The 27686-nt window shown below is 39.1% G+C and overlaps 1 protein-coding gene across 1 annotated transcript; it reads left to right on the top strand.

Annotated features, from left to right (window-relative positions):
- The first annotated feature begins 645 nt into the window (after nt 1-645).
- Nucleotides 646-25793, top strand: SLC5A7 (solute carrier family 5 member 7). Its single transcript, XM_036393673.1, has 9 exons — nt 646-739; nt 1742-1964; nt 9016-9129; nt 12396-12551; nt 15128-15276; nt 17228-17371; nt 19190-19343; nt 20488-20705; nt 21442-25793. The coding sequence occupies exons 2-9, from the start codon at nt 1787-1789 to the stop codon at nt 22063-22065; spliced, it is 1737 nt and encodes a 578-aa protein (XP_036249566.1). The 5' UTR covers nt 646-739; nt 1742-1786; the 3' UTR covers nt 22066-25793.
- Nucleotides 25794-27686: the final 1893 nt, after the last annotated feature.

The following is a 27686-nucleotide window of genomic DNA, read 5'->3' as shown; positions in this document are numbered from 1 at the left end:
TCTCCCAAAGAACTAACTGTCCCAGATCTGGGAAAGGCCAATGCATTTTCAGCCAGGTTTGGAAGCGAGGTGTGGCAAAAGGTAGTCCTGACCAGCCTCTCATAGACATACCTTGGCTTGGTTCTCAACCAGTGCCAGGCCCAGGGGTGACAAGGAAAGGCTGCTAGGGAGGGCAAGGGGAGCACAGGGGTCACCTGCCCTCCCCCTACCTCTGCTCTCCTCCCTTTCTCCATTGCTCTTCTCAGTATGTCTTTTTAGATCGGCCCTTTCATTTCTTCCTCTTCCCCGTTGGTTCAATATGATCCTGTTCCTTCCTGTTTCCCCTCATTCCCTTTTGTCTTCTCACCTCAATTTCACTTCCTAACCCTGCTTCCCTGCCATGACACGACAATCAGTCTCCCTTGAGTCATCCTTACTTCCCCCCAACGTCCCCTATCACTCTGACGTCTTTCCCCCTTCCTCCCCCCAGCTCTGACGGACGCGGTCCTCTCACCCCACTGAACCCTCCTCCTTTATAAAGAGATTTTCCTCTTTTTAATCCACGAGACCCCCGTCGCAGCCTCAGCACTCGGCGCACCGTCGGCACCGCGGGGCAAGAGACGATCCTTCTTCCTTCGCTCCTTCCAGCGGGAAAGCCCCGGGCGGGGACAAAGGCCCCGGCGGCTCGGCCCCGACACCGCCCCGCGGGATGGGCGGCCGTGCCCCGCGGGCTGCGGGGCAGCGCGGCGGCGGAGCGCAGGTGGGCGGCGGAGCGCAGGCGGGCGGCGGGCGGCGGGCGGCGGGCGGCGGGCTCCTCTCCCGGCCCGACGGCGCTCCGGGCGGGCGGGCGGACGAGCGGGCGCTGCTGCCGCGGGCGCGGGGCGGGGGCGCGGCCGCGCAAGGCGCTCGGCGGAGCGCGGAGCCCCCGGAGCCCCGGAGGTAGGGCTGGCTCGGGCGGCTGGCCCCGCCGCGGAGCCGTCGGGAGGAGCGCGGACGGGGCTCGCCGGCGCGGCGGTGCCAGAGCGAGCGCGGAGCGGCGGGGCCAGCGTGGGGAGGGGGCTCCGGGAGAGGACTGGGTACGGGGCTGCCGCTGTCCGCGCCGCTCGGGAGTTTTCCCCCCTGTGGTTCGTACACTTCAACATTTCTGCCTTCCGACAGCTTTTAAGCTTTCCGTTTGCTTCCCGTATCGTGAGAGAACAGATTCATATGCTTCATGCTGGACAATTAAATGTTGCAAAAAACAAATCGCAGACTTTAAAGTACGGGAGATGTTATCAAGGGGGACCAGACTCAGCATTCCAATACAAACACGTAAAAGATGTGTTTTGCTGTTGTAGCTATTACTTATACGTAGTTCTAGTATTACTTAAAGCAATTTTGTCTTCAAAATAGAGATTTTTGTAATAGTCCACATAGCCAAGATTTTTCTATCTTTTGTACCATACTAGTCTGTGACTGAAAAGTTCCCAGACATTGAGGACTTGGTGATACCAAAATAATTCAGTGCTCAATAACTGACTTCTAAGGATAGTTTAGCTTTCAGCCGTGTCATTCATTCCCTTTTGTGTTCGGAGACTGTAACCACTGGTTGTTGCTCCACAGGCGTTTTAATTGGCATGCGACATTAATCTCAATTACATCTGAAATTCTCATTTCATAAATTCATCGGAATAGTCTCTTTAAAAACCATCTGAGGGTTTTTGTACACTGATTCTAAAAAGTAGGCATGCTAAAAGCAGACCTATTATTGCATTCTCTCCAGAGGTCTTAATGAAATAGCAATAAAAGAAACAGTTGGGATTTCAACATGGCTTTCCATGTGGAGGGACTGGTGGCCATAGTTGTCTTCTACCTGGCAATCCTGGCAGTAGGGATATGGGCTGCTTGGAAAACCAAGAACACCGGCAGCGAAGGAGATCGCAGCGAAGCCATTATAGTCGGTGGAAGAGACATTGGTTTGTTAGTTGGTGGATTTACAATGACAGGTATGTAAAAAAACACCTTACTGTTTCCTAGTCAGTGTAAAACTTGTCAGTTTTCCATCTGAATGAATTACAATCTGCATGTTGAGTAATGCAAAGTGGGGAAAGTAGATATACTTTTTATTCCAATTGTTTAATGAACAGCCAAATGTAGCATCTGTATAGAAACAACAAATATTTGTAAAACTTACAGAAAGAATATATTTTAAGTAGTTTACATATATTTTCAATCCATATTCATCTGTAGATCAGATATGTTTGGGGACAAAAGTATGGAATTAATATAGATTAATTAGAAAGTCTTAAAATAATTGTTATAGTTTTTAAAACCATCCATATTTGTGTGTTATTGAGTTTGTTTAATCTGAGTAAAACAAAGTTTATAGGGAAAAAGATTGTTGGGAAGGGGAGGGTGTAAAACATAAATTAACTTTTTAAAAGAAAATTGACATAACTCCAGACTTGTAACTGTACAGATTTCAGCAAACTTATTTTGTGGATTCTTTAGCTTCTTTTTCAGCAATTGGACAAAATAATGCTTTACTCTCAATAGTAGTATCAGTAAGAAAAGGCTGGGTGAAGGAAGAGTTCTTCACTGATTTTGTAAACGGTGCTCTCTGACTCCCAGAGCCAGTCAAACCAGCTGTTTTACCTGGGTAAATAAAATATTCACAATACTGTCCAAAATCTCAAAACTTATATTATGGTATTGAAACAAAAATGCATTATAGGAAGAGTGAATTTGCCCACCATTATATTAAGGCAAATTAATGTTTAGGCATGGGGTTTTTTTTTCATTCCTAATTTAATCTAAATCCTATTCAGGCAAAGCCCTTTCAATTGTCAAATTAAATTTATCTGACTATATTTATATTTTGCTGTTTTGCCCTGCTCTGCTTTCACAATTATCTAATAAGGAAGAGCCAGGTAAAACTTGGGCCAAAAATCTGCATTCTTTATTTGAGATAACTTCACTTTCTTTTGCAGGGTCATTTTGCTCATTCAAAGACTGAATGTTTAGATATTGAGTAAAGAATGTTTGTAAAAGTCAATAAAGTTTGAATACAGTCAGATGTTCTACTTTTTGCACTGTGCTGTAATTTACTGTATCACGCATCCATCAGCTACTGGTGCATAGGGTATGACGAGAGTCTGCTCCTAGTGAGAGCTGGTTAGACTGCTTTCTGCTGAATGAAATGTTTTCAAGGGCATTGAAAACAGAATATTTTGCAGAAATATTGGTTGCCACAAAACAATAAACATTAAATCAGGGGAGTTGAGATAAAAAAGCATTTCCCACAGAAGTGGCTACGACTAATGGCTTTGCATATAGAAGATACAGATTCTGGTCTCCTCAATCCTATTTTGCAGGAATATTTTGTGTAACAGCTGAAACACAGATGAGACCTGAACTGGGATTTCCTGTATCTCAGGCATGTTCTGTAGCCCACAATTCACACCTGCACATGTTCATCCTGTGTTGTGCAAGCTCTAGAGATGGCGCAGTGTCTCATCTTTGCAGCAGAATATCAGACTGATCCCAAAGCCTTTGGGTAGCTCAAACTAGCGCGGATTTTATACTGTCAAGGCTGACACTCTTTTTCCCCTATGCCTTCCTTAAGTCTGACAATTAAAGCATGATATGGCAACTAACCTACCTTTCAGTTGTAGTGAACCATGGCTGGTGCATAAAGCGAGATCTGGGCACAAATCTGCTGAGCCAGAGATTCGTCCGAGCATTGTCTCAGGGTGTTTGGGGCACTCGATTTCTAAAATCATAACAAAACAGTTATGAAAGTAAGCTGATGAAAATCGACAATGATTTTTACAGCTTGATAATTTTTACAAAAGGGACATACATTTCAAGGGCATACTTGCTTTTCAAAAAATGGTTGATGCTGATTTCGCACATCGCGACCCTGACTATTCGCAATACATGACTATTCCAACATCATTTTTGTGTTTTCCAGGTTTTATTGTCTAAATATAAATTAGAAAGCAAAGCTTCCCCACAACAGGAAAACAAGAATTGTTTTAAAGATCTCCAGAAAGGACATTGTTTTTATGTACATGAAGCACTTCGGGTTATGAGATAAGGCCTTATTTTCTCTTTTTTGCCTGTGACAAACGCTACAATGTTCCACGGGTATTGGCCATGAAAGTGGTAGAAGTTTCTAGGGTTACTTAGTGGAGAGGATGACAGCGCGTAGCCTATAAATTTGAAATAAAATTCAGGATATAAGCACCAAAGTCAATATTCCAGAGTAATTATAGCTGATTTTCTAAACAACATTGAAAAATCTTAAAGCACTACCTATGAATAACAGCTGTAGATATTTTTGGATATATGCTATGATCCTGAAGAAGAAAAAGCTGTATCAACCAGCTATTGAAATGCTGAACACAAAGCCTGTTGAAGGTTGAGTGTGTCTGCAAATAAGAAAATGGAAGGAGTGAAAAGGTTGCATTGTGGATGGATCACAGCAGCTTATATTGAAATGAAATAACATTGTACCACAGTAGACGCATTTAATCTGTGTATAATTTTTATATAATTATAGATAAAATGCTGCATTAAATACTAGTGTTCCTTATTTTTGTGAATGATTTTTTAAGGAGTGATATCTGCAACAAAATTTAATCTAATTTGATTTTAGTGATTGAGTCTAAACCCCAAAGGAAATAGTTGAGATTACATAACTAAATGCTCACAAACATGACCCAAAAGGTAATAATCTATTGATGTAATTTTTTGCATTTTAGTTGGATAGAGCTACATAACCCTTCCACATGAAAAAAAAAATTACACGATTCTATTTTATTCTAATCCTTGGATCAGTATTTTCATTTTACAAAACTTGATGAGTTTATTAAATAATTTGAGTGCTCAGACAAGGAATTCTTCCTGAAGAAGTGGCAAAAAATTTGGTTTCCTAGTATATATCACTATATATAAAGAACTCCAAGATAAACTTCTGTGTGTCTTACAGGAACTAGAAGAAAAATTTCACTCCTTACCATCAGTATTTGTCTGATCATTTTTTACAGTGCATGTTTTAAATGGATGTTGGTATTTGCTGCATTTTTTTGTTCTTCAGATGGCAGGCAAAGAGAAGATTAAAATAGATTACCACATGAATGCTTCCATAGATTATTAAATTTGTATTCCTTTTGGCTGATTTAGGTAAAAACAAAAAGAATTTCACCAAAAATAATGGTATTAAACTAACTTTAAATTGTGGTTTAGCAAATGAGGATCAGAAAATTAATATCTAAGGTTGAAATCCCATCCTATCTTATCCCTTTATTTCATTTCTAATGTGTTTACCTGTGTCAGTGTACGTGCTGACTATCCATTCACCCCCTCAGAAAAAAGACATATAACACCTTCCTAGAGCTCTGTGGTCCTTGACAGGTGTTCCAGAACAGTCATGTGCACAGAAAAATTGATTAGCAGCAATTTTTCAAACGCCAATCCAGAAATCAAGAAATAAAATTAAAAATAAGGGCTAAATCCTTCATGCCACCTTACACAGCAGTATCTGTCTGCAGGGCAGACAGTGGCAGGTAATGACCCCTACAACATCACGCAGAAGGGAATTGACTTGATCTCCTCCAGAAGAAAATAAGGGAGCTAGGCATGTCATCCAAGTGCCCCTTGGAGGACATCTGATATCTCTGTAGCAACTGTTGGCAAATCAATGCTGGAGCTGGAAGCTCCATTCACCACAGCTGCAGCAGTGTTGGACATCTGTCCCCGACTATGGGATATTATTCCTACCTGTAACCAAGTATATAATTAATGTAGAATTCATGCTTAGGCATTTTCTGGGTAAAGAGACAAATAAGCTTCCCTTTGTAAATATTTACTTTTTGCTATTGGATACAGGTGCTTATTCCACAAGATTATGCTGCTTAAGACACAATAAGCAACACACATCCCAGGTAGTCACGGATTTTTCTGTAGAGAGTGGTGTTCCTCAGGGGTCCATGCTGGGACCAGTACTGTTCAACAGCCTTGTTGGGGCCATGGACAAGGGGAATGAGGGCACTCTCAACAAGGTTGCAGATGACACCAAGATGAGTGCTGTGGTTAATGCTCTAGAGGGAAGTGATCCCATACAAAGATACCTGGCCCAGTGAAAGAGGCCAAGTGTAAGATCCTCCACCTGGATCTGGGCAAACCCAAACATGAATGGGTGATGAGTGGATTAAGAGCAGCCCTGTTGAGAAAAACTTAGAATCACAGAATTGTAGAATCATGGGGATTGGAAGACACCTTCAAGATCATAGAGTCCAGCTGTGAAGCCAGCACTACCACTGTAGCCCCTAAACCACATCACCCAACGCCAGATGCAGACCCTCATAAACACTGCCAGGGACAGTAACTCCACCACCTCCCTGGAAAAGATATTCCAATGTCTGACTACCCTAACAGTCAAAACTGTTTTCTAATATCTAATCTGAATCTCACCTGCCTCAGCTTAAGACTGTTTTCTCTTGTGCTTTTACTGCAGGCATGGTAGAAGAGACTGGTCCCACATCACCATGTCCTGTCAGGCAGTTGTAGAGAGCAATGAGGTCCTACTCTTCTCAAGACTAAGCATATCCAGCTGCCCCAGTTGTTCCTGATCAAACATCTTTTCTAGACCTTTCACAAGCCTTGTCACCCTTTGCCAGACACACTTCAGCCCTTTTAAAAGCGAGGGTCCCAGAACTGGGCACAGTATTAGAGGTGCTGAATACAAGGGGATAATGTCTTTCCTGGTCCTGCTGGCTGCACTATTGCAGATGCAGGCCAGGCTGCCATTGGCCTTCTTGGCCACCTGGGCACACATTTGCTCATGTTCATCTGCTGTTGACCAGCATCCCCAAGTTCTTTTGTGCTGGACTGTTTTCCAGACACTGTCCCCAGCCTGTAGCACTGCCTGGGGTTGTTGTGACCGAAACCCAAGACTCATCACTTGGTCTTGTTGAACCTCATGCAGTTGGCCTCAGCCCATGTCTCCAGCCTGTCCATATCTTACACTCCTGCAGATCAACACTCTGACCCAACTTTGTGTGATCTGCAAATTTGCTAATGGTAGATTTAGTCCCCTCATCCAGATAATCAGGAAAGATATTAAACAGGACTGGGCCCAACACTGATCTCTGGGACAGGCTGGAAGAGTTGGGGTTGTTTAGCCTGGAGAGGAGAAAGATCTGTGCAGACCTGATAGCAGGCTTACGGTACCTAAAGGGGGTTTATAGAAAAGATGGGGATCAGGGCATGTAGTGAAAGGATGAGATGTAGAGGTAGGGAATTGAAGGGTAGATTTAGATTATATATTAGGAAGAAATTCTTTGCTGTGAGGATGGTGATGCACTGGAACAGATTGCCCAGAGATGATGTGGTTGCCCATCCCTGGAAGTGTTTAAGGGCAGGTTTGACAGGGCTTTGAGCAACCTGGCCTTGTGGGTGGCATCCCTGCCCATCACAGAGGGGTTATAAATAGAAGATTTTTAAGGTTCCTTTCAATCCAAACAATTCCATAATTCTAGAAATCCGGTAAACAAAGTATGATATTCTCCTTTATCTTAATTCACACTGTAAAGAGTCACAAAATCCCAAATGTTTGACAACTTTTTATGTAGATTATGTATCCTTGGTCTTCTTGTTAAGAATCAGCCTTAACCCATCTTCCCCACATGGCCCTGTATGGGCATCACTCATGCCTTATCTCTGTAGTACACAATAGTTCTTGATAACCAAAATTCTACTTGTAACAGGTCTCCTTGGGTCACTTCTTTTGTCTCAGTCTCTCTCTGCATACACACCCTCATAAAAGTCCATTATACCATTTCCAACAACAGAATGGCTCATTCCTGTGCTTCAAATTGCTGAAAGGGGGCAATTGTAATTCTCTTCTTGCTGGAGATCTTTGATTCTAAAGCCATAGTGAAATTCAGCAAAATACCCTCTAGTAGTACTTGAGAGATATCACAGTCAAGCGGAAGAGAGTAGTTATTTAGTTCTTAATGAAATTTCTTAAAGAATTTTATTAAATTTCCTAATTTGTTTTTCTCTCCAATTGTTTGTCTTAAACACAAAATCAAGTTTGCCTGCACGATGGTGGATGATGGGAAAATTCTGAAGAATGTCTAAGAAAAATACATTTCCAATTACTGTGACTTTTTACACAGAAACCCTAACTACTCTTACATGAAAAAGTAAAGGCTTCTGACACAAACCAAAACATCATTACAGAAATCTAGGACTTGTAGTGGTCTGTCTGCCCTTGTTCAAACTGCAAACTTGGATTTCTAAAACTTGCTCATTATACATCAGAGATAATAATTAATTTTTTTTGCATGGAATCTGCAAACAGGAAGAGATGAACTTTATTACTTGATTTGTTATGAAATATTTTTGCAGATGTAATCACAACACATTTATGTGTTGGAGTTTTTCTCTCATATATACTGTTGATCCCAAATTCTCAAATGTAGAAACTTCCTTTAAAGGCAGAGAATCAACTCATTAAGTGTCAGAGGACAGTATATTAAAAATACTGCTTTTTGGAGAGAGAGATAAAATCAGAAATATTGGAGATAGCACATATCCTTTATTGAATATGGCTCAAGGAAGAATAAATTAAATTAATTAAAGTTTATAACTTATATGGTGACAAAAAAAGCACCACAACTCTATGCAGAAATATTTTGAGAGCTCAGAGTTTATTAGTATACTTCATGTAACAAAAAATATTTAACAAGGTTTAAATGGTTGGGTTTTTTTTTCATGAAGGTCCTGGTAAATAATGTGTTCATCAAACTTTTGTCTAATTTACACATTCTTCTTTAGACTCTGCCTTATACCTCTCCTTCATTTGTACTAACACAAACAAAATAGTAATAGTAAATAAGTAGTGGGGGACTCAACCTTCACATCTTCACTGACTGTATAGAGACTTAGACACTTTGATGATTGCCTACATAATGACGATTTTATTGTACAGTGTGATCTTTTCTTTCTTTGTGGACATTAAAGACTTTTCCATCTCTTCCTTTTCAGCCACATGGGTTGGAGGAGGTTACATCAATGGGACAGCAGAAGCTGTGTATGTCCCAGACTATGGTCTAGCTTGGGCTCAGGCTCCTATTGGATATTCCCTTAGCCTGGTTTTAGGTAAGCAAATATCAAAAATAATAGTCCCTCATTTTAAAGAGTTCTGATGTCAGGTTCATTCTTTGAAATAAAAAACTATGGTCTAATAAAAGATTGCTGAGGTAAACTGGATCCCTTCTTCTGGTACATTTGGCTATTGAAAAAAAACAAAACAAAACAAGACAAAAAAACTATAAATAGTTTGATATCTCAAGTCTCTCAAATTGCTTGCCAAGACCTATTTGATTATGACAACCATATTCTTTGGGGGTGGGCAGAGGGGGGCAGTGATGTGTTTAAATTGTCAATACCAAGTTTTATATATTCAAGTTTTCTTTCATTACCTATGTGATCTGGAACATGACCCAGGTGCCCAAGTATCAGTACACCTATAAATCTTGGAATTAGACAACTATCCTTTTGGGTTAGGACAGTGCTTATACTTTATAGATCTCCACCAAGAATATAGGTAACTTTTCTGATTTTGTGTAGGAAGCATGTAGCACATACTTCCTCAGATTGGAAACTGTTTTCTTAAAACTGAAACATGCAACCTCTTAAATGTACAAAACTCTAAATCACATGCCAGAATGCTAATGGAGAATCCTGATATATGCAGGGACAGAGTGTAAAATACAGACAGCATTATAAGTTCTAATGCTGAAATAATGATGCAACTGTTTAAAAAGCATGTTGTTACAGAAAAAAAAATCCTGTGTTTTTCATATTTCCTTAACATATTCACTTTTCTAATATTACTTGACCTCTCAGTCTATTCTCAGTCAATTCTCAGGGTCCTCCTACCTAATCTGTCCCTTTCTTTCCTTTGGTTGTTTATCCAGATCCTCTCTCACAATTTATTTCTTCCTATACAACTTGTTTTCCTTCCTCTTTCTTTTTTCCCCTTGAAAATGCTTTCCAATGGCCTGCCCTAGTTATCCTGACTTCCCAGGCAGAAACTTCCCCCCCTGCAGATGATGCTCCCTGGCATGTGCAGGCCAGCTCCAGTTCTGGCAGTGGTTGCCACCCCTGAGAGCAGCTCTGTGTGCTGTAAGGAAAACAGTGACTGTGGATGTCTGCCTGGAGATGAGTTGGTGTCTTTAGGAGGTCACGAGGGTCACGATCTCACGAGGAGATCCATCGGTGTCGTTGACCGGCTGTTAGGATTGGAGTCACAAGCATCCTCTTCGCCCCCAGCTCTAGTAGATATTTTTGCCCCCAATGAAGGAGGAATGATGAGGAGGACTCCATCTTATCAGAAGGCTAATTAATGACTTTATTATACTATATTACATCCATATTACATTATATCTAAACTGAATCTGCCAAGCACTGCTCTCCACTGCATAGAATCTCATGACTGTCAGCCAACAGTTCTGACACACACACACCTGGATCCAATTGACCAGTGAATCAAAACACACCAGAATCCAATTATCAGTTCCCTTCAGGTAAACAATCTTCCACTATGCATTCCACTTGTGAACAGCACAGAAGCAGCAAATGAGATAAGAATTGTTTTTTCTTTCTCTGAAGTTCAGAGAATGTGAAACCCAGAAGTATTCTTGGGAAGTATTGTGTCTTGCTTTTCTCTGTGAGGAGAAATGTGTTGACGCTCAGCCCCTGCAGAATTGACACAAATTAACAATAGTCCAAAAGAGTTAACCTCTCTGCTTGTTTTCCAACTGTTTAGAGATACCCAGACTTGTTTTCCTGAAAATTACAATGTCTACTGCAGAGAAAAGCAGTCTGTATGTGTAACCATGTATCTCTCTGCAGAGCATGGAGAGAATTTCTCTAGGCATGATGTGTACATGAAGGTTTGAGGGGAGGAATTCTTTATCCTTCTTTAAAAAAATAAATAATCAAAATTATAAATACCAGGCTGAGAGAAATATTACTGCTTCAGACAAGAAGTATTTAAGATTAAATCAATCTCCCTGTTTGTTATCCATACAATTTATTTTCCTTAGTATTTCAAGCAATTTAGTTTTAAAAGTTTGGATACCTCCTATTTCCTTTAACAGGTGTTTGAACATCCTAATAGATTATGATTTTTTCTTCTTCAATTGTCTTTTGCAATGATGGCATAACAAGTAGATTAGGAAAAGGATCTATTACCAAACCAAGAATCACAAAAAAGAAAAAAAAAAAAAACTGAAGTGTTTCTGCATCTACCTGCCTAAACACAGCATTCACATAAGCACTATAAATTGGGATGACAGTGTATGGCCCAGTACCTTCTGTTCAGGGAACTTGATGAAATGAAAAAATATGAGTTATAAAAAGCAATACATAGAAATTTGGAAAAATCTTCTGCACATTATGATGAATAAATGACATGTCTTGTCATGAGGAACCTAATTAAGGATTGCCAAATGCCATACAGTATATCTTACTGGGAACTGACAGGGTTTCCAGTTCATAATTATACCTTATATAGAGTTTTACTGTGGTGACTGGGTTATAGTCATGTGCAGATCTCAACTACACAGGTTTCCATACAAGGGCTCTTTCAGCTTTCCTCAGATAGATAGAAAGACAGAAAGAATTTCCCCAAGACAGAAAGAATTTGAGGAGGGGAGGCCTTTGCACATTTATGTACATATCCAGCCCATATACCAGCCAGGCAGAGCAGAATAGTGATATATCAAAATTCCTGGACATACATAAGTGAAATAACTGTATAAGAAATATTAATGGAATCTGACACCGGCAGAACTCAGAAGACCTCTGACATATCCTGCAGGTGTAGTAAAGTTGTTCCAAACATACAAAATAAATCTGAATTATCCTGAAATAATCAGATTTGCTGTGTGTGCACTAAACCACATGTGAAATTCTATTTCTGATTCGGGAATCTCAGACGGTTTTATTTTTAGAGTAGGAGTATGTGAAAATTCATGCTGGATTCCAGTCTAAGAATCAACAGGATTAGGTAGAAAAGCCATTCTCTTAGGCTAATCCAAAATTAGACAAAACTCTGACAGCATCCATAATGGGAGATTACATAAACTGAGCCAGAAAAAATAAGAAAAAACCTTTTTTTTTTAAAATCATCAGACTATAGAAACTAATGGAGTGTGTGTGTTTAAGTAATTCTGTAGACATACATAAGAGTTTCCAGAGAATATTTTTACTGTACTTTTTACTTACAAACAAACAAACAAACAAACAAATACTATTGATGATATTTTGTACCCTTAACTGACCATGAATGTTTTATCCCTTAATGGTAATGTATTTCTGAACTGCAGCTGGTGTCTTACGTGGCTTTTTCTTTGTAGGTGGCCTTTTTTTTGCAAAACCCATGCGATCCAAAGGCTATGTAACAATGCTGGACCCCTTTCAGCAGCTTTATGGAAAAAGGATGGGAGGACTACTGTTCATTCCAGCTTTAATGGGAGAAATGTTTTGGGCTGCTGCCATCTTCTCTGCCTTAGGTAAGGAATAAGCAGTATAAATATTAATTTATTACAGGTAGAAACTATCAAGAATATCAGAAATGCATTAAAATTCTGGCTCCAAATGGTAACTATTTAAGGCAAGTGATTCAGACTGTGATATTTCTCAGACCCATGCTAACTAGCAAGTAAATCCAGTAATGCTACCCCTTTAATTATTTCGATAAGGGAAAGACATGCAAAGTATCTATTAATTTTCACATACCTTTAAGCTCTTCAAAGAGCATGAAAGGATTTAGAAGCAAATTTCTGTTAATAGTGAGGGTGTCGTAAGTGATTGCAAGGGCCCCTTTTGTGTCAAATCTGACCCAGCTTTTCTTTTACATCTCTGGGATGAGAGAAGCCAGTCAAAATGTCCCTTAATGATATGTAACAGCATTTCCAATGCATCTTATCAAAATAATCCTTTGAATATAGGAGATCTCCTTGTACAGACCATTCCATAACACAAATAATAGAAATAAACCAGACGCTGATCAATAAATTGAAGAATTCTTCAATTCTAAATGGCTTTCTTCTTGACAAAATGAAGAAAATACTCAAGAAAGGATTTGGAGAATTAGTGAAACTATGACTCAATAGAAAATCACTCAACTACTCATCCAGTCCTGAAAAAAATCAGCTTCCAGGGTTTCTAATTATATTTCAGGCCTTCATTTAGCAACCCCTTTAAGAATAGAGAAAGCCCTTGAGTTGAAGCACCAGTAATTGACTTTTACCAACTAATCATACTAATAATGCACATGCATGTGGTAATGCCTTCTAGCATAAGCTATTTTAAACAAAAATAAACTTTGAAGGTACTCTCCAACTGCGCTCTGATGGACTGCAAAGCAATGGGGAGCTTGTTTACCACAATTTCATCACAAAATCCTTAAAAGACTATGAAAAAACTGCATGCTGAGGTGATAGGAGTTGAATAACTTGAAAACACTCAGAGTATTTGCTATATTTTTGATTAAGGACAAGCCATTCTCTTTTATTTCAACACAAGTGGTGTGAATACCTTTCTAGATTTATATAACAGCCAACAGTTAAAGACTGTCCGTGATTATAAAGGTCATTGAAGATTTTTATTTTAACTATTCTGTGATTAATCTAGTTCATTTTTCACACCTATCCTCACTGATTAATGTTTAATCCCAGTATTCTTCACTGCTTGCTCTTCATCCATACTCCTTGCTTGGCAGGGTTGTAGATGGGAAACACTGATCATTAAGCTGTGGAAGAGGTCTGAGCTTGTAATTCTTAAGCACATGAACTTTGAAGGTTCATTGTGCAGCAAAAGCCACAAAAGATCTGTCAGCTCCCAGAAGCTCTTATATATCACACATCATGTTGTCTTCTAAGTCCAAAACTCTTCCAAATATGTTCTCCAGAATATCCATCTACTATAACTGCAAGCACTAAAAGTAGTTGCAAGATGTTTCATTGAAATCATCCTAATTAGGAGGAGAGGAATTTTTTAAACATGGTCTTAAAACATCACAATGGTTTGAAATAGTTGATACATCAAAGGGAAATGTATAACCATCCTGATAGCTGCTGGAGGGGCCAAGCAGGAGGACACAAGCTGTTCAGGAGGTTTCTTGAGTGCACTGGCAGCAACTTCTTGACACAAATGATCAGGGAGCTGTTGTAGGGAGGTGCTCTGTTGAAGCTGTTCCTTAGACACAAGGAAGAACAAGTCAGAGGTATAAAGGTCAAAGGCAGATTTGGCAACAATATTCGTGAGATGGGGGAGATCATGGTCCTGAGAGTGGGGAACAAGGCAAATATCACAACTGCAACCACAGACTTTAGAAGAGTAGAGCTGGGCCTCTCCAGCATTCTGCTGGGAAGAATCCCATGGGAGACTGTCCTGGAGTCCAGCAGAACTGGTTCATATTCAGGAATCACCTCCTCAATGCTCAAAAGCAGGTGTGGACTGCTGAATGGGATGGGGTACCTGGTGGTAAAAGATGTGGAAAAGACTGATGTATTCAGTGCTTTTTCTGCTTAATTCTTTGCTGGCAAGATCAGTTTTTAGGAATCCCAGGACCCTGAGAAGCCTGGGAAAGTCCAGTGCAAGGAAGACTTGCTGGAAGAGAACCAAGTGAGGAAACTTTAAAATACACTGGACAGACACAGTTTCATGGGACCTCAGGGGATGCATCCTGCAAGTGCTGTGGCAGCTGGCTGGCAGCATTGCAGGAACATTCTCAGTATCCTTCTGAAGACTGTGGCAATCAGGGATGGGCATAGCTGGTTTTCACAGACAGAAGAGAGTGTAGTCCTTACAGACCTTGAGCAACGTAAGGAAGTGCTGTTGGGACACTTCTCAATTTCCTAAGAACCTGCAAAATGACAGATGCTAAGCTTAGACCAACAGGAGCATCTCTTTTCCCATTCCCTTTAGAGGTGCAGAAAGGGTGTGCAGAATATAGAGGGTAATTATTAATGCTGTTACTAAGTGTCAGTCCAGAACCCATATATGCAACTTAACAAAGGTGGGGTTCTCATCACACATGCTGTGATACACACACTAACACACAGCGCTCTGGTTTTCCCCTTAGGTGCGACTATAAGTGTGATCATTGACATTAATGTCAATATTTCAGTCATTATTTCTGCCCTGATTGCCACTTTGTACACACTTGTGGGTGGGGTTTATTCTGTGGCCTACACCGACGTAGTTCAGCTCTTCTGCATCTTCCTGGGACTGGTAAGTTTGGCTTTTTTTGCCCTATTTTGTCAAGGATTTTGTCCTGAGCAGCTACAAGGGCCAAGTGTGTCCTGGGCTGTACCAGGCACAGCATTGCTAACCAGTCAGACTCACAGAGTGCTGACTTTAAAAGAGTTTGCATTTGCATCAATGTACAGCCTGTACTTGGGAAATAGTGCTATCCAAGAGGTCTGATTCTTTGGCTTTTTTCCAGCCAGTCTGGCAGTCCAACCACTCTTACAATTTTCCTCTTGAGTATACATCTAACTCAGAATAGAACTGGTGCTGACTCCTTCCCTGTCAGTCTTTAGGACTGTGACACTGGCAGGAGGCATCAGACATACGAAGCTGTTGGTAGAAAAATTCTGTCACTGGACCTGCAGAATTGATACTCTACCGTTTCTCTTTTCTGTGGTTGTCACCTAGACAGCTTACTTAACCTCCTGTTAACTTAGTTAACCTTCCTGGTTTTTCCCTCATTTCCCTCGACCACCCTTGGAGACTGTAATATGGGAAGTCTCACCAGATGTCTTGGCTGTTTTAGTGTGGAAGTGAATATCCCTCATCAGCAATCAATGATATGCCAGTGGGTAGCCTTTTATTTTCTGCTGTTCTTTAAGCCCCATATTGAAAAACATCAGTGTGATACTTATCACAAGGGTGAAATCAAAGAAGCTGCTGGCTTTGTCTGCCAGTGGCAGAAACTGACAGTCAAAGGTGTGCAGAGAAGTGAGATATGCTAAAATAAATGGAGTGGCTCAAGACGGAGGAATCAAGGGAACCTTGGAGGCCTAGTGTTCTTTCTCTGCTTTCAACAGAGTTCTTGTGCAGCTCTAGGAAAATTGCTTCAGCCATTGCTTACACAGGTGGTCACTAACCAGCTCTCTGTGTGCTTACTTTGTGGCATCTTACTGTGAGGACTATGGCCTTTAAGTGATTTAATGGAAATGGTGCTAAATAGCCTGAAAAAGTAAATCCAAGTTCCAGCTGGCCACCTCAAATGAAAAGTTATTCCAGACTTTCTTCCCTCATATCTTTTTTCTTCATCTGAACAGTGGGGAAAATACTCTTTCCCTAACATAAATGTTAATATTTGTGAGACATTAAGTTTCTACAGATGGCATGCATTACAGAAATTCCCAAAACTGGAGATAAATCAAAGTACAGAAATTGTCTTCCAGCGTGATCCATTCATGAACCACTAGAGAGCCTGAACCTGCAGGAATAGCATAAAAATTAGTGTGAACCTGATGGGGGGGTGGGAAGCAAATGAAGGTTTTACAGAAGTTTTCTAAATTATTAGATCTATAGCTCTTTAGTGTTTTGTTTAATTCAGGTTGGGCTCTTTAAGTAATTTCCCATTTGAAATAAACAGCAATAATGTAGTGCTGAAGAACTCATATTCTTGAACTCAAGAGTGTCATCAGTGAGGCTGAAGAGTCAGTATCTAAATGGTCATGCTCTCGGAAGGCAGGTTTAGATCAGATGGGACCCTCTCACAGTAGATGTCATAGTAGAGGAGAGCACAGATTCAGTTATCCCAGCTTCTCCTCCAGACTCTGGAGCAGTTTTTACTCCCACTGTCACAGAGCTTTGCTGCTCCTTCCTCTAGTGTCTGGTGGTCCAGGAAAGAGTGTAAACAATGTATGAGGAGGTTAGGTAAAACAGAACAAAATTGCATAAATGTGTATTTGCTTCTGCTTTTGCAGTTTCCATTTATTCTTTGCTCACACTCTCAAGGACACGTGAGCTATTCACTACCAAGCCCTCTGGATTTCAGAAATGTTCCACCTGCACATAATCTGACTTTTTGCAAATCATCTTGATAGTTTGGTATTCAATCTTATTCAAACAAGCAAGAATAATAAAACTAGAAGGTGTTAATATTAAAATTTCACAGATTTAGAATATCTTCTTTAGACCTGAGCACATTGTTTCTCTTTGGTTCCAGTGGATCAGTGTCCCCTTTGCCATGTCCCATCCTGCAGTAACAGACATTGGGCTCACGGCTGTGCACCACGTGTACCAAGCACCTTGGCTTGGATCTATCAACTCCCTTGACATTTACACATGGTTGGACAATTTCTTTTTACTGGTAAGTAGTGATTTGTATGAAGGAGTAAAGCATTTAAGCACTTACACCATGTTACTGTGACAGCTGAAAATGATGGAGTCTAGTTAATAGTTTCTATCACACTGAAAACTTTTACCCTCTTGACTCCTGCTTGATATTTCTGCACATTTGAATGATTTCAGTGACATATCAGCCAGCATTGCCAGGAATGCAATTTAAATAACATCAGGCTGAAAGAGCTGACATGTTAAAATTAAATAAAAGTGTGCAGCTAATGCTTAACTGATGTAATTGTTGGCAGAGGAATTCATATATTGCAGAAGGCAATAAATACATTATACAAATGATTAAATATGCCTTTGGTATAGGGAAATAAAAAGCTGTGCAGAGATGGATGGCAGGATGGATAAATTCATACATGCACACATGTCAGAATGAACCATGGTCTTTCATTATTTAATACCTATATTACACATGGGATCGGTGGCTATTAAGTACTTTCCATTAGAGGATCTAGAAACACATGCTAATATTTTCCATTCTCAGTGTCCCAATGCAAATTTACACTGGTTTATTATCGTGTTTTATTTTGGGATTACATTTTCTGGCTTTTTTTCAAATCCTCACAGCCAAAAATCTTCAGGGTTTTTTTTATAATTGGTCTATTAAAACATGTTATTTTATTCAGCATTCTCTCAGAGACCTAAAGTATGACATTAACTCAAGTGGCTGTATTCTCTCCTGTAAGCCTGAAGATCTCATTTCTGCTGTTGACCAAAGGAAAGTTCTGATATTGCCAAATTATGACACACTTTCTTGTCATCTTGTCTGTTCCATTATGGCTCAAGAAAGTTATACATTCTTGGAAAGCTTTGATAAAGTAACATTATTATCAAGGTGGCAAAGAAAAACAGTCATAAATAGCAAGTCAAAACCAAACTTGTCTGTGAAATATTAATTTATTCCCTATGTGTGCATGAAGCTATATGAAACACCTGTATACACACTCTCTGGTCCAAATGCCTCCTGCCTCATTTAGTGTATAGAACTAGGCTATAAAATTTGCTTGGCTTTTTCTCCATGCTGTTTAGAGAAAGACACTTGGTTACTTAGTGGAGACTATTCAAATCCTGCTCTCAAGACAGAATTGTTAGCACTCGAGTTTTCAACCTTTGGTAATATTATTTTGTGTTATATTTTGCAGAAACAATTTTAAGTCCAATCAGGATCTTCAGTTACATATCCAAATAAAAGAGAAGGGTTTTCACCATAAATCAAAATTTTTCCCTTATTTCACCTGTGTCTTCTACCAATTTCTATTGGTATTTTATTTGCTTATGCAGTAGGAGAATAATTTCTCAGATTCCTGAGTTCAGTGTATACAGAATGTCTCATCTTCTTTGAATGACTACACGCATTCACAAAGGAAGATAAAATCTTGCTCTGATATCATGTCAGAGTCTAATCTAATTTTAGTGGAGGAGGAGTATTGGAGAGTAAATTCTTCAAATATGAAATATGAAAGTATTACTTTCCATAAACTTTTATCAAGTCAAGAGACTTGGGGACTACAGAGACTATGAAAGTGCAAATGTTGATGCTAATTGTATAAAAAATAACTTATCTAAAAGAATGGGATTTAAGTGGACTTACACAGTTTTGACATTGCTTGTGAGAATGAAAGTTGCAGTTATTACTGGCTGGCTGATATTCAATAAATAAATGAAAAAGTAGCAATATGGCTTTCAGCATTCAAGTGATCCATATGCATGTTCTCTGTATGGTGATAGTAAAACAATTCAGCTACCCCCCAGTCACAGCATGCTGTTGTGTTTGCAGACATTAGGAGGAATTCCATGGCAAGCATATTTCCAGAGAGTTCTTTCCTCATCTTCTGCCACATATGCTCAAGTTCTGTCATTCCTGGCTGCTTTTGGCTGTCTTGTGATGGCTATTCCTGCAGTGCTCATTGGTGCAATTGGAGCATCTACAGGTAAATGATTAAAAATCAGTAGTACAATAAATGTAAAATGAATACTGCAACAAGTGTGTAAAAATAAATCTTGTGTTAGATATAGATGACATATAGGTCAGATAATCAGGTGGCATCATTTTTCAACTCATGACTGCTTCAACAGAAGGCTAGACAGAAAAATAATGTTATAGAATATTTCTCCCAAAGGAAATTGCTCCTACCACAGTGGATGAAATTAAATAATTTTGTACATTCTAGATATCTACAGACACAATACTTCAATCTTTGTGCTAGATTCTGGTACTTTTATTTGTTGTTAAAGTAATAATGGGGAATGGCCAAAAGAGCTGTGGTTATTTAGCCTGGAGAAAAAGAGACTGAGGGAAGACTTGTGCTCTACAACTGCCTGAAAGGAGTTTGTAGCAAGGTGCATCTCCCACATAACAAGCAACAGGATGAGAGGAAATTGCCTCAAGTTGCAGCAGGGGAGGTTTAGATATTAGGAAAAATGTGTTTACCAAAGGGTTTGTCAAGCACTGGAACAGGCTGCCCAGGGAAGTGGTGGATTCTTCATCCTTGGAGCTATTTAAAATAGGTGTAGATGTGGCTCTTGGGGATGTGGTTTATTGATGGGCTTGGTAGTGCTGGGCTAATAGTTCAACTCGTTGATCATAAAGGTGTTTTCCAACCTAAATGATTCTTTAATTTATCAGAAATTTCTTAGCTTGACCAATATATCCTTGCCAAGGTTTTTTTGTCATAGTGAGAGTGATCCCAATCACAGTGACTGTGTAGCTAAACTGCTAAAAATATTCTGTTAGAAATGTTTGCATTGCTTTGAGACCCATTTTTAATCCAAAAGAGTAGTTAAACACACCAGAAAAAAACATGGATCCCAGACTTATTTTATTGAATAAAACTACATTTATGAGCAATTTAAAGTTTATTTTAGAGACAAAGAAAAATGCTGAGCAGAATTAAATCTGCCTAACAGAAACTGGTGTGACACTGCCTCTCTGAAATGCCATTGGTCTGGCCCTAGTAGCAGTTTGTTCTTGAATGTGCATGAAAATGTGGTAATATGAATAGCTTGCTACTCATGAAGTCAAGAGGTGCTGTGGCTGCTAATGTTACTGATAACATACTGGTGTCCATATTGCAGCTTGGAACCAGACTGAATACGGTGTCCCTGACCCCAAGAGCAAAAAAGAAGCAGATATGATTTTACCAATCGTGCTGCAGTACCTTTGCCCGGTCTACATCTCGTTCTTTGGCCTTGGTGCCGTGTCTGCTGCTGTGATGTCCTCAGCTGATTCCTCAATTTTATCAGCAAGTTCTATGTTTGCTCGGAACATTTACCAGCTTGCCTTTCGGCAAAATGTGAGACAATGTTTTCATTTTTACTTTTAGAGAAAATTTTAGGTGAGATCTTCACTAGGTGATACACAGACTATGATTTCATAATGAAACACCTCTTTCATGTTCCTGCCTGTAACTAGAAAAAGAATTTAATTGCTAACAGTATGTTGAACAAACTGAAAATCATAAAAATAATTGTGGTTGTGACTGATGACAAAAGTGAAAAAGCTGGCTTGGGGAGGGCAGCTGTCAAGAGTTCTCATGGACATGCAATTTATCCAAAGAGCTAATTAGTGTTGCTACAAGTGTAAGTTCCACATAAATTCTTCACAAAATGAGACATTTTTCTAATCTTTCATTTATTGGGAAATCATTTGGCAACAGAATAGTCTAATGAGTTGGATCTTTTCTTAGGAAACAGAGAAGAAGAAATTCTGATGCTAACAGGTTTTTTCTAGTTGTGTCATATTGTGATTCTATTTAAAATTTATTTTTTACACTGCTGTTTTTTCTCTTTGATTCATCATCAAGCTTTTTGCTATGTTCAAAGAGTAATGGCTTTGGAAATGGCAACCATAACCCCTAAGGTTTTATCTCTGAGCTTGAGATTGAGCTAGAGTTATTAGTTTGTAATTATTATTGAATTAATCATGCAAAGCTTTCTTTTACAATTCAGTATTTTATATTGACTGTATGTAAGTGTAGGCATACATGTATAGGCATGAAAAAACCACCTAACACTTCCCTTTTTTTGCAGGCTTCAGACAGGGAAATTGTGTGGGTCATCAGAATCACTGTTCTTCTGTTTGGAGCATCAGCAACAGCGATGGCACTGCTGGCTTCATCAGTGTATGGCCTCTGGTACCTCAGCTCTGACCTCATTTATATCATCATATTCCCCCAGCTCCTGTGTGTGTTATTTATTAAAGGAACCAACACCTACGGTGCCATTGCAGGATACCTGTTTGGCCTGGTTCTCAGAATAACTGGAGGAGAGCCATACCTCTACCTTCAGCCCTTGATCTTCTACCCGGGCTGGTACCAAGATGATAACAACCTCTATATCCAGAGATTCCCATTTAAAACACTTGCTATGCTCACCTCCTTCTTTACTAATGTCATAGTCTCCTACTTAGCCAAGTACTTATTTGAAAGTGGGACTTTGCCACCAAAGCTGGACTTTCTTGATGCAGTTGTTGCCAGATACAGTAGAGAACACATGGACAAAGCAACTCTTGTAAAAAGTGACAATATTGTATTAAATGAACTTGCACCTGTGAATCCACGACACAGTCTAACTTTGAGCTCAACTTTCACAAACAAGGAAGCCTTCAACTACGTTGATTCAAGTCCAGAACTGTCCAACACGGAAGATAATTAAAAAATCAAAACAGTCAAAACAATGAGAAGCAGGATATTCTACAAAGAATAGTAAGAACCATTTTATCAGAAGAAAAGCAAGAATTGGGAATAAAATGCCACTGCACATTCTTTAAGTTGTTTCTAGGAGCAGGAGCATCTCATGGGAGGAACTCTTTTCTGCTATTATCTAATATGTTGGATTAGATCACAGAGTGTTTACTAAAGTATACACTCAATCCCATTCCTTCCATCCAGAGCTATATACTGTACCATTAAAAAATATTTAAAATATATGTAGAACAAAATGTGCAACAGTTCTTAGCTAGGATATCATATGAAGAGATTATAATACAGTAAGTCTGAAATATTATCACTCAGCATTTTATTGGCATTAAGTGAAAATATATTGCCACAGCTATAAGTGATTTATTTCTAAAGAGTTAGTTGCTTGAGCAAAGACAGATAGATAAATTCCCTGGGGTTTTGGCCTGGTAATTTTTTTCCTCATAAAGAAATTTAAATAATACTATCTAGTAATTTATTATTTGTATGAGACAGCAAAATGCACAAATAGTAATAAATTCCTTATAGGAGTGCTAAACATGATATATTATTTTTTAAAAGTTAAAATTAAATCACCAGTTTAAAATTATGTTAAAGCTGATATAAGGCAACCTAAAGCAAAATATGTTAATATGGGTGTTCTCTTTCTTTTTCTGTGGTTACTGACTGTCACCAAAATTCTTAGAGCAATAACTGGAGTTGAAATTCAGCTTGTGAAAAATGCTCTTATAGAAAAACTCAAACTAAATAGATTTTTTTGGTGTTGGGTGAAGAAGACTTATCTTGACATCATCAAAATGAACACAAGCAAAGCAGTCTGACACCAAGCAACTTCACCAATGGAATAAATATTGAAAAGTAAAGACAATCAAGAATCTTTGAAAGAGAGAGGGTTTTCCTTGCAGAAAATTCCCAATTTTCACTTACTTAAAAAAGCTATTCTTAAAGATGCTGAAAAGTCTTTTGGCTTGGTCATGCTGGAATTACTCTGAAAAATGCAGATTTTCCATAGAAAATAACATTTCTTCAAAAATTTCTCAAAAACCCAGGCTTGCTGTACAGCTTTCCACACCTCTAAGTGTTTGACTCTGAAAGCAGCTTGGAGAGGAACTGAAAGGAATGCTGAACCCACACACACAGTGAGAGGCACAGTGGTGTCTTCCACTAAGTGCCAGACTCCTCCACTGATCCCGGCCCTCCTGGCCGTCTCAGTGAGCCTGCAGAGCAGCAGCAGTGGCCAGGTGCAGACAAGACGTGGCTCACAAATGGCAATGCTGGCCAGAAGCAGCAAAGTGGGGAGATGAGGCCCCTGCTGACTTTGCCCAGGCCAGCAGGAACAGGCAGTGCTGTTTCCACTTGCCCAGGGCCAGGATGATTGTGTCTGTCCCCATTGGTATGTGCCTTTCTCAGCGCGAGCTCCAGTAGCTACATTTCTCTACAATTAAGGGTTATGCTCCAATAATTCTTTTTAAAAATCTGTGTATGACGCAAAATGTTCAGTAGAAATCCAGATATCCTCCTGTTGCTGGTCATCAGTGAAATTTCTTTTTTTAACACTCACAGCACGAGGAGTTATAGTGGAGGATAGAAGATGTAAGAATAGGTTTTGCTGCTAAAGGAAGAAGCCATCAACTTGTGCATTCAATGTTGACATAAGCTTTCACAAGGTTGAATCCTTAGATATGTTTTGCTCCTTTTGTGGAGTCTTAACAGCATACACATATATTTAATATGTAGGGAATATTCATTTCAGAGAGGTTAATTTTTTTTCTCCTTGCACTGCATTTAAAAGTAACATTGCAGCTCATTTCTGAATATGCACTCTGACCTGCAGTACTACTGTGCTTACCAATATGAAGTGTGCTCTGGGTTGAGGGAATCAAACCAGGATATGCAGTAAAAACTCAGAAGAGCCAATATAGCAAAGAAATTAAAAACTCCTGTGAGATGAGTTAATAGGCCACCCGTGAAATTCAGGGTGCTGAGTGTCACAAACCAAACACGAGCCTAGCAGTCTTAATTCCCCCATGAACCACAGAAGAGAGATAAGGAAATAGACTTTATAGAGGAAAGAGGGGAAGAACAGAGGCACTGCTGGATTATTCTCCATTTTCAGCCCAAATCCACTAGTCTGAATCCCTTCTTATGGGAAAATATCAAGTCACAGTTTTACCTGCTTACATAGCCAATGCCTTATGCTGCTGTTCCAAATTAAGTTAGAGGATCCCATTTTACAGTCACCTGTAGGCCTTCCTAAAAACTTTTCTCTTACCTCAGTTTTGTCCAGGAATTCCTAGAATTTCACTATGAGATGCTGCATAGTGACCAGATGCTTTGAATACAGCAACATTTTGGTATTATTTATTTCAAAATGCCCAGTTATGGGAAGGGAAAAAAGGAAAAGAGAAGGGGATTGAGCTGGAATAATTTAAGACATTTTGATTAAAAAATAAAAATATTTTTCTTTTATTGTAGCCATAAAAACGTAAATGGCTTTAAAATGCTCAAAAAAGGTAGGTGGAAAATATAAGTGTTAGTCCAAAAATTTCAAACCAGACACTTTCAATATTATCAGAATATTTTGCAATTTCTATCCTATATATATATTTTTTTTTTTTAATTGATGCTATTTTATCCAGTATTGCTGCTTGGATGGATTACAAAAGCCAAACCAAACAGCCCCATGTAAACTCTGTTTACAAGTTTTATTGCCTTAGCTCAGCTGTCCTACCATTAAAATTTGTACAGAGCTGTTCATTTAACCAAAGGCCATATCTGTGATTGATAGCCATGGGGAAAAAAAAAAGCAAAAAACAAAAAACCAAAACAAACAAACAAACAAAAACTATGTTACTTCCACAAGCAAAATGTCAACAGGATGTGATTCTTTAAGCAGATTTTATTTGCAGAGGAATTATAAGTTTTTCTCCCCTTCTGCAATTTGTGGACAGTAGTACTATACAGTAAATTGGATTTATAATCGGTGAAGCAAACAGCTCATTTTCAGACACTGAGTTTATTGTTTCTGAGCCTACAATTTTAAGATAAAATATTCATGACACAATCATACATTTTACTTTCATATTCTTCACATTTGTGAATAACATTTATTTGACAGGGGTTTTTTTCCTCCTTTGCATGAGATGTGTTCATAAAATCAAAGTTGATAACATAGCTGACATGTCAAAAAAGTTATTTCATCTCTACTTGTCCAAATGGGATGGTATACGTATTATAAACAAACCATACTTTTGTGAACCTGAACTGAATGTAAACATTAAGTGGATCAAATAAAGTCACATGTAGTGTTTTATTTTCATATAGTACAAGAATTTAGGAGTTCAAATAGAAGTATCATAGGAAAAAACTGTTATTCATTTTCCTTCTGCCCTTCAAGTGTATTGGTCAAGTTCCATGTGCAGTTAGTAAGTTTTTGTAAGTCTGCTACTAATCAGGACAGTATTTGTGGATGTAGTTAAAAAAAAAAGTATATTTTTGTCTGTGTCAGAAATGCTATATTAAGACTATACTTAACAAAGCAGATAGGAAGCATAATATAGATATCTATGTTTTAGCTTCATTTGTATTGTATTCAATAGCGTCCATGCATTTCAGGAAAACACTGTCTGGTTTTGGGTCTGTTTTGTCCATCTATTAAAAATAAAGACATTTATTTTATTATCACTCAGCATCACCTGATATTCTGTCTCACAAGCAGAGCCCCACAGAGATGAGGTGGTCCTGGCAAAATGGGATCTGGCCCACACTCCAGTCATCAGCATGGTCACAATGTTTACAGCTCTACCCCAAAACCTGGCTTCAGTGTTGGAAATAGAGATCTCATTTCAGTAATGTCCCCCTTGTTCTCACAGTCACAAAGAAGAAGAGAAGGCCCTGAGTTCCAGGATAATCTACATCCAATAGAATTCCCTCCTGCAGACCCCTTGCCAAGGACCTTTTGCTTGGGGGTGCCACACTGGGACAGGGGCTGTGAGCTTGGTAAGGAGCACAAAATGCACTATGAGTCAGGAACGCCCACACCTAGGGACTGCAGCTGTGATCCACTTCTCTGTGAACTCACTGGAGAATGGGTCTGATAGATTTTCCCTTTGTAGAGGGACATGAAGTCATCCTGGCCATTGAATATGTTATAAATATAATTATTTAGAAATACAAAAATTAGTGGATTGAAAACTAAATATGCGCTTTTATAGACCTATTACGAGTTTGATCATCACAGGAAAGATGCAAATGCATGGCTTTCCAAATGCTAATGGCATTGCCAAATAATGCCACATGCCAAATATGCAGAGTATTTATCCCCCAAATGCTTTGAAAAAATACATTAACAATACTGTCCACTCATGGGTGGGGAAAATAAGGCACACTGGTTTGTTTTACAGAGCACTAAGGTGTTCCCTTATGGAACAAGCACAGTCTGAGGTTTTCAAAGAGTGTTGAACAGTGTAGACTTTTCCCTGAGGCTGTAACGCTCTAGTCTCTTTTGCAATTAGTAGTTTAATTCCCACCTGCATCTTTGAAACACTGAAGCATGCTTTAAGAAAAGACCCCTGATATCCTGTAGTTTGTAACCTAGAAAAAAAGCAAGTCCATAATTCTACAGATTCAAAAAAAAGAAGAAAAATCCTTAAGTAATGTTGCGCTGAAGGTTGCAATGGAAACATTAATTAATGGTTTCACCACATTACATGATAGGTAAAATGTCATGTGCAGGCCAGCTCTGGCCAAAAGCACAACAAAACCCAGCCTAGGAAGCTCTGCATTGGGATTCTGGGGCTTTTAACCTTCAGGAAGCTTTCCCAGAAAGAGCATAGTTCCCAGGGGTGAGTTTGCACCTGAATGTCTGGAGCACTGACTTTCAGCAACCAAGACTATAAAAACAGATAAAGAAAAACATCGATCTCGGTTGCAGGATCTGATCACATGCTGCGATTGAGAGAGACATGGTCTATGTGAACAAGTGGTGTTAATAAATAAAAGGTAAAGTCAATGGAAATGAGGATGTAGTTAGGTATAAGGCTATTATGCTACAGAATAAAGTACTGGAGAGCACAGGGGGAAAAGAAGTATTTCTGTGAATGAAAGAATTGATCAGGTTGGCTATATTCAATTGACTTAGGAAACTCTGTGAGGTCAAAAGGAAACAATGAAGTTGTTTGTGGACTAATGCAGGAAATGTGGGTAATGAGATGGAAGAACTAGAACTGCAAGCAAGATGTGGAAACCTCTCATGCAGAGTAGAGGAATGACGATAGAATGGCTCTCAAGATGGAAAAGGATTTGAAAAGACCATTTTCTGAGGTTATACAGGCCTAAAGAATTTAAGATGAATGTGGAAAAACACACATTAGTATTTCAGTGAAAGAAATCCTACTTCAAACTGTATGATCCTGTAAACATTTGAAATCTGACAGAAACTAGGAAAGAAAGACTCTTGCAGTGCCCAAAAATTAGCAGGTTTAGTCCTGTGGGTAATAGATTTCTGCCTCAAACAGTCAAAGCACAGAAAAACAGTGCTGGTATTTCAACTTTGTACTTAGTGCGAAACCATTGAAA

Source organism: Molothrus ater, chromosome 2 (assembly GCF_012460135.2).
Source record: "Molothrus ater isolate BHLD 08-10-18 breed brown headed cowbird chromosome 2, BPBGC_Mater_1.1, whole genome shotgun sequence".
NCBI lineage: Eukaryota > Metazoa > Chordata > Aves > Passeriformes > Icteridae > Molothrus > Molothrus ater.
Note: the sequence above shows the minus strand (reverse complement) of the source record. Positions and strands in the feature narration are given on the sequence as shown.

Coding starts and splice junctions, on each gene's coding strand:
- SLC5A7 (XM_036393673.1), top strand. CDS start 1,787: ATGGCTTTCCATGTGGAGGGACTGGTGGCCATAGTTGTCTTCTACCTG. Junction 15,277..17,227: donor TCTGCATCTTCCTGGGACTG/GTAAGTTTGGCT, acceptor CTTTGGTTCCAG/TGGATCAGTGTCCCCTTTGC. Junction 20,706..21,441: donor AGCTTGCCTTTCGGCAAAAT/GTGAGACAATGT, acceptor CTTTTTTTGCAG/GCTTCAGACAGGGAAATTGT.